Source organism: Monopterus albus, unplaced genomic scaffold (genome assembly GCF_001952655.1).
Source record: "Monopterus albus unplaced genomic scaffold, M_albus_1.0 scaffold43.1, whole genome shotgun sequence".
In the NCBI taxonomy this organism is placed as follows: domain Eukaryota; kingdom Metazoa; phylum Chordata; class Actinopteri; order Synbranchiformes; family Synbranchidae; genus Monopterus; species Monopterus albus.
Window position 1 is genome coordinate 2,544,293 of NW_018127923.1, and position 8,068 is coordinate 2,552,360.

At 40.5% G+C, this 8,068-nt stretch overlaps 1 protein-coding gene across 2 annotated transcripts in view; it reads right to left on the reverse strand.

Moving 5' to 3' along the window:
- Positions 1–3,072: 3,072 nt before the first annotated feature.
- The window catches only part of LOC109960049 (uncharacterized), a 24,887-nt gene continuing 19,891 nt past the window's right edge, over positions 3,073–8,068 (reverse strand). Inside the window, exons 8-9 of one of the 2 annotated variants that reach the window (XR_002274935.1) lie at positions 3,743–4,492; positions 3,073–3,262 (exon numbers count right to left, since the gene is read on the reverse strand). Coding sequence is in view for 1 of the 2 variants with exons in the window: in XM_020599884.1 (XP_020455540.1) it covers positions 3,941–4,492 (552 nt within the window). In the remaining variant the exon portion in view is untranslated. Of the gene's footprint in view, positions 3,263–3,307; positions 4,493–8,068 lie in introns of those variants that run through there. The other variant, XM_020599884.1, reaches the window with a different exon arrangement.

Below are 8,068 nucleotides of genomic sequence, written 5' to 3' on the forward strand. Positions count from 1 at the left end.
GCTAAAAGGTTTACGTACCATTCAACATGCCAGTGTTTTCTCAGTATCTCCTGGATTTTTACACAGGATGACATTCACCTTGGAAGGTAATGCAGTACTTTTAATGGTTCACCGGTTTGAGTGCTGTACAGCCATCAGATATCTACCTGCAAATGTAAATAACAGAGATAAGTCTTTATAAATTATTTTACAGAGGTTCTGAGGAAAAAACCAAGTAAGAACTTGTACATTGTGATAATTTGAATATTTGGTTGTTTTTTTTTTTTTTTTGCCTATGGAACACTTTTCTTTTGCACTTGCATCAAGTGACATAGCTTTTCAGTACAGCATATTGTAGCAACAGCCAAAATAAAAGGATGGCTTTATAATACAGCTATTCAGTCAACTGGCTCATTTGTTTTGACTGGCACAGGGAGAACCCAGGACACAGACACATGAAGTACCCACATCTAACTACCAGAGCCCTCATTTTAATACTGTTCATATCACTGATGCATTTTTTTAAACCCTGATAATGATTCAATTCCAATATCAGTTCTGATCCGATACTTATATCTACAGTAAATGTTCATTAAATATCTGACTTAGTGAAATCAAAATTAATTTGGAGCCGTATTTTTCAGGATCTTCTTGAGCCAAATATTGGATCAGGTCCTGGTTCCAAAATATTATTAGCTTAATTATTGATAGGAATAAAAAAATAACAGTTGGACAACACACAACTCAGAACTACAGGTTCTTCACATGACACTAACTACAATCTGTATGTGAACACAGTGTTTGTGTAACCTGTCAAACTCAGATATTCCTGTTTGATAATTTAATAACGCTCCATTACCCAGAGGTGGCGGATGTTGTACCACTGCTGGACAAAAGCCTAATGTGTCTACACCATAACATCTGGCGTGCACATCATGGGAAGCTCACAATTGTGTTCATACTGAGCGTGTTCACTCGCGCATAGGAAGCGCTTGTGTACAAAAACACAGAGGAGCCTAGAGAAACACTTTGGAAAAGGGAAGGCTACAGTCCAAAACTCCACCAAATACAGTATCGGACAATGAGGGAATTATTGGAATGAATGACTACAGTGCATGTAGGCTACAGCACATCCAGCCCACATCAATAAGATCAATGTAACGGATGATATTTTGCTTGATGTATTTCTCTATGTTGGCGGAGTTCTGGTTGAAACTAATGAGATTTCATTGAGTTGGTGAATTCTGTGCGGTTTAAATGCGTAGGTCTGAAAAAATAGACCTGAAGCTAAAATATGCTTCAGGTCCAGCTGTGGGAGTTATATACCAGCCCACACACAGGTAGTATAGACAGCTGAACAGATTAATATTGTAGCTTTGTCAGTTGCGTGACGCGAGTGAAACTGCTCCAGTACAAGACTGGAGTTCCACATAATGACTGGACATGGGTCTGCTTTATTCTGGCTGGTACTGATCCTGTGAAAAATGCCCGGATCTGTGTCAATACAGAAACCTATTATCACAAATATAACTTTGAATCCATTATTTACTTACAGAACTTAAAAAAGACATTGCCCAGAAATGAAAAAGAAACTAGAGTACTAGGGACAGCGAGGTAGCTTTTTAATGGCAATTAATTCGTGATTCATATGCATGCAGAAGCATAGGGGGCATCTGTACCATCAAAGAGGATGGCTAAAGCGTTTTATCTGAGGAGCTACCTTGAGTGTTAATAACATATTCTGTCTGGTGTGTTACTGTTCTGCATTGCTCTGCACAACATAATATACAGTCATGGCAAAAAGTTTTGGCAGTCATACAAATGTAGTTCTCAAACTTTGCTGCTTACATTTTTTTAGACTTTCTTTCTACATGTTTCTGAGGTATGATGGAAAACAAGCATTTTATATATTTTGAAGACTTGACAAATAAATGAAATTTATTTATAGAGTTGGTATTTACAATGTCGAACCTTCTTTGTCAGGACTTCTGCAATTCCCTGTGGTATGCTGGAAATCAGCTTCTGGGCCAAATCTTGACTGATGGCATCTCATTCTTGCCTTATCAGTACTTGGAGTTGATCACAACTGGTAGGCTTCTACTTGTCCACCCGTTGATGATCACCCATACATTCTCAATTGGATTGAGATCTGGAGAAATTCCTGTCCATGGATCCAAAATTTCAAAGCAGTGATCTCTGAGCCACTTCGTCGGGGCAGAACTGTGAATGAGCCCACTCCTTTGGATGAGAAGCAACCCCACACATGGATGGTTCTCAGGATGCTTCACTGTTGGCACAACACAGGACTCGTAGGTAGCATTTACCTTTTCTTCTCTGGACATTCAATCTTCCTGTAATCCTAAACAGCCTAAATCAGAATCAGAATCAGCTTTATTGACCAGGTGTGTTGGACACACAAGGAATTTGACTCTGGTACAACGGCTCTCAATATGTTTGTACATGCCCTTATGTAAGGCAGCAATAGTCAAGTAAACAATATAAGGCTGAGAGAACAGAGAGGAAAGAAGTAATGTGCAAACAAGCAAAAGGAACGTGCATTGGTAAAAAAGGTAAAAAAAAAAAAAAAAAAAATGTGTGTATGTATATATATGTATGTGCGTGTGTGTACACAGTCTAGATGCATTTTACAAATCTATATGTACAAGGTATATTTACAGGTATTGCACTGAGGGTTATTGACCAGTCATACTGTCAAGCGTCAAGTGTTAATCAGAGTGATGGCTCAGGGAAAGAAACTGTCCTTGTGCCTGGTTGTCTTAGTGCATATTGACCTATAGCGCCACCCAGACGGGAGGAGTTCAAGCAGATCGTGTACAGGGTGTGAGGGGTCTGCAGTGATCCTCTCCACCCTCCTTTTGACCCATGAGGTGTACAGGTCCTCCATGGAGGGCAGGCTGGCACCAGTGATCTGTTCTGCAGTCTTGACTGTTTGCTGGAGTCTGTTCCTGTCCAATTTGGTTGCTGAGCCAAACCAGACGGTGATGGAGGTGCAGAGAACGAAGTCAATGATTCCTCTGTAGAATTATATCAGCAGCTCCTGGGGGAGGCTGAACTTCCTGAGCTGGCGCAGGAAGTACATCCTCTGTTGAGCCTTCTTGGTGATGTGCTGATGTTGGACATTCACTCAGGTCCTGGGAGATAGTAGAGCCCAGGAACTTGCAGGACTTTAATGCCGATACAGTGATCCTGTATCCTGGTTACCCTCACAATTTGAGTCTCCGTCTTGACACATGATGGAAAGACACAATCCAGATGACACTTTCTAATAACATAATGAGAAGATGTTGATTAGCCTTCTGCCAAGTATCAAAAATGTTGAAACTCAACCTACATTAAATATATACATATTTTGACTTTTTTGTTAACAGATTATGGACAGTGCACTGTAAAAATAAACATCACATCAATTACAATAACACTTGTCTTTTTAGCTTCCTTTATTAAACTACACATTTCCAGTTTTATGTAAATGTCACCACAGAAGAAAAACATGTCATCCTGTATTTCAGATAAAAATGCAGACAAGTCAAAAGAAAATGGAACTTAAATAGCATTTCCAACACTACAATGCTGTAAGTTCTTAGAAAATATTCACACAGCAGCAATGGTATTGAAAAACATTGAATGCTGGCAAAAATTACTTGCCAAAGTTTTCCAACCTTTAATCCAACGATTAAACCAGAATGTGGGAACATACCTAAAATATCATCATATTCCGTGTGACATAAAAATCTGTACATACCCACTTAGCAAAAGGTGGATGAGCATGTTGTGAGCGAGCACGTTGAAAATCCAACTGTCTGAAAATGTGGCGACAATCATAAGAAAAGATTTATACCAATTTCACCTCTGCATCAGTCAGGGACATGTTTAGCCTTGGCTGGCAAAAACAGTGGACGCATATCTATCAAGAGTGAAAAACTGACAGGTATGACAACAATTAGAACTTATCCTCCTTCTCCTTCTTCTTCCTCTTCTTCTTCTTTTTCTCCTTCTTTTTCTTTTTAGGTGCTTTTCCTTTGTCATTGTCATCACTGCTTTCATCACTGCTTTCATCTTTTTTTCTGCCTTTTTCTCTGCTGTCCTTGGGTGACTTTTTGCCACTGCTGTCTGTCTCTTCCACTTTTAATCTGTGTTGGCTTCTGCTGGCCTGCTCCTTGTTAACCTCTTCCTTAACCCTGACATTTGGAGGTGGTGTCAGGCCACATGACACCGTTATGAGCATCCTCTCCTTTTTCATCTCGTCTTTTAAGGAGATATTTTCCTGCCTATCCCTGTGACCTCTGCTTTCGTCAGTGGGTTTGCTTCTGTGATCTCTCTCATCCCTCCAGTCTCGTTGATGGTCTCTGTGATTCCTGTGCTCCTCTGAATCTCTATGGTAGCCGTAGTCCCTGTGATCTCTTTGGTCTAAGGGTTGTATGTGTTGGTCACTACTGTTGCTAAAATAGTGTGCGTGTCCTTGGGTGTCACCAGTATCCTTCTCCAGCACTTTCTGCAAAATAAAAAAAGAAAAGAAAATTGCAATGAGAGTCTCCAGCCACCTAAAGAATGAGTGGTTTACCAAACCCCACAATATAAAGTCTCTTGAACCACCATTTTTCACCTGTGCAATATTGCCAAAATCAGGAACATTCGTCAGTTCAATTAATTTTTATTTGTATAGCGCCAAATCACAAAAACGTAATCTCAAAGTACGGTCTAGACCTCACTATTATTATTATTATTATTAAAACAGAGGAAAACCCAACAAACCTTCCCTGAGCACCACTTGGTGACAGCAGGGAGGAAAAACTCCCTTTAATGGAAGAAAGCTCCGACAGACCCCGGCTCTTGGTGGGCGGCCTTCTGCCTCGACCAGCTGAGGTGAGTGGATAGAGGAGAGAGAGAAGAAAAGAAAAGCAACAAGACCCAAGAAACGCAACAAACAATCAAACACTGGGCAGGGTGATGTGGCCCGTGGCTGCTCATCAGAAACGCAGAGCTCCAGAACATCTATATGCCACCACTACCCATCACTAACTGTGTATCTCCTCTCTCTCTCCCTGTACCTTTCAGCAGGTTGCCCTGGCTCTGGAGCTCTACATTTCTGATGAGCAGTCACAGGCCACATCAACCTACCCAGTGTTTGTTTGTTGTTGCATATTTTTTGCTTTTCTTTTTTCCCCCTTCTCCTCTATCCACTCACCCCAACTGTTTGAGGCAGAAGGCTTGGGTCTGTCGGAGGTTTCTTCCATTAAAGGGAGTTTTTCCTCCCTGATGTTGCCAAGTGCTTGCTCAAGAGGGTTTGTTGGGTTTTTCCTCAATAATAATAATAATAATAATAATAATAACAATAATAATGATAATAAGGTCTACACTTGCCACGTAAGGTGCCTTGAGATAAAGAAATAAAGTGCTGGATTATTGTTACTGCTTTTCATAGGGCACCGTCAGTAATGGGGCTCAAATGAAAAGTGTGCATATCTGTAGCCTACTTCTTCCTCATTTCCTTTTTTGAATGATGAATACAGACTACTGCCCTCTGCTAGTATGGCGGGTTCCTCTCATGCAGGCACAAAAGATACATGCTACTTGGACATTGGCTGTAGTCTGTGAGGTCTGTTCAAGTGCCACTTTTCGGCCCTAATGAAGTTGACAGGAGGTGACAGTTAAGTTGCTGCTAGTTCTTTGATGTCGACTTGATGTGTCTCTATCCTAAGGATTTACGCAAGAAAAGGTCATGGGCACTGTTCTCAATTTCCTGGTTTTCTGCATTAATTGGTCACGATATGTGATCTGATCTTCACCAAGGTCACAAATATCAACAAATACAATGTTTCTAAGCTGATAACCCACAAACAGTCACAATCTTTTATGTCTTTATTGAGCACAAAAATTAATGGCAGCACTAGGGTTCTGATGTCACTAAACATCAACTGGAGACAGGCGTTAGCAAACCTGGAGTCCAACAAATGAAACAAGAATGGAGGCGTAGTTTAGAATGACCTTGGCTTATAAATACACTCAAACAGAGTCCATGTGCTATTCACAAGCATCATCAGCTGATGTGAGCCATGCCTCGCAAAAAAAAGATCTCTAAAGACCTATGATTAAGAGTTGTTGATTTGCATGTAGCTGGAAAGGGTTTACAGAGTCATCAGTCCACAGTCAGACATTTTAGTCCTGTGTTTACCCTCCATAGAAGTGGGTGCCCAGCCAAGATCACCTCAAAGGCACAATGCAGAACACTCAATTTACAGTATGTAAAAAAAAAAAAACTCAGGTAACAGCTAAAGACTTGAAGGAGTCATTGGAGTTGCTTAACATCTCTGTTCATAAGTCAACTATATGCAAAATACTTTACAAGCATGGTAGGACACCATGGAGGAAGCCACTGCTCTCCAAAAACAACACTGCACCATGCCTGAAGTTTACCAAAGACCACCCTGATACTCGACAACACAACTGGGAAAATGTCCTGTGGACAGATGAAAAGAAGTCAGAAGTTTTTGGGGAAGAACACACAGTACTACATATGGCATAACAAGTACATGGCTTACCAACAGGAAAACATCATTCCAGTAAAGTATGGTGGAGGGAGCATCATGATTTGGACCTGGACCACTTGCCATTGTGGAGGGCAAATTAATTCCTAAGTTTATCAAGGTATCCTACAGGATAATGTCAGGGTGGCTGTCAGCTAGCTGAAGCTCAGAACAAGCTGGGTGATGCAGCAGGACAATGACCCTAAATATCAAAGTATATCTACTCCAGAATGGCTTTGGAGACAAAATCCACCTTTTGGAGCGACCAAGTCAGAGCCCAGACCTCAACCGAATAGAAAATCTGTGGAATGACCTCAAGACGTTCACACCAGATGTCCTAAGAATATGGTTGAGCAAAAGCAGCTCTGTGAGGAAGAATGATCCAGAATTCCGCCTGAATGTTGTGCAGGTCTAAGCCACAGCTACAGGAAGCGCTTGCTTGAGGCTACTGCTGCCAAAGGTGGTTCAACCAGTTATCAAAACACTGTTTTCATTACTTTTTCCACCATCAAGCCTAGTGCTGCCATTAATTTCTCTACCTTAACTTTGTACATTTAACAAGTGTGTTCAGTAAAGGTATGAAAGATCATTGCTGTTTGTGTTTTATCAGTGTAAAAATATTGTGTTTGTTGATATTTGTGATTTTGGTGAAGATCAGATCTCATTTCATGACCACTTTATGTAGAAAACCAGGAAACTGCAAACAGCACCATTACTTGTTCTTGCAGCTGTATAGCTGTTGGAAAATCAATGTGCAAATTTCTTGGCAACCTACTTAGATAGCAAGGCTATGTAACTTGAAAGAAGAATTAACACAGAGCTTGTGTGGCTCATTTTGGTGCTAAACACTGAAATTCAATGTGTCCATCTTTACAAAGGAGTTGCAATGGGGTTTTGCACCAGAGGAAAAGACAAAGAGCAGCACCACAGGATTTTGTGTATTTGGTCTCATGCAATATGTATTTTAAGGTGTTTCCATTCAGGGACACAAAATAAGGAAGGCGAGAGTGTAAATTTATACAAATATACCCTCAGTACCTGATTTACCTTCACTGTGGCAGTGGGAAAATTTGTGGCACTGCTCTCAGCCTGGCAGCTGTTACTCATCAGAGAACTCAGAGTTAAGAAAAAGTTTAAGGAGGCAGAGGATGTTTGTAAATTGTATCGATCACCAGAGGAAAACCTGTGGGACTTTTATAGTCTTTCAGGTCAAATCATGCTTAAATTACTGAACAAAATAAAAGATGATCTGACTGGCAGAAGACTGTGATTGTAGTTCCAAAATGTGTTTGCAGATTCTTTTCAACCATATTAAAGTTCAGTCACTGTAAACTTACACTTTCTTCTAAACTTTCTCTCAGTACATGTGTGCAGTAGATCTGAAGTGGAGGTGTATTAAAATTTACTAGCTGCAGCTGTACTCATTAACATCACCACTGTCGGTAAATACACCACTAAACAAACAATCTATCTTGTTTAAAGGAGACTTCTATCTGTTGTGTAGATGCAGTACAGTAGGTCTGTATCAGACTCAGCTCTTCAAT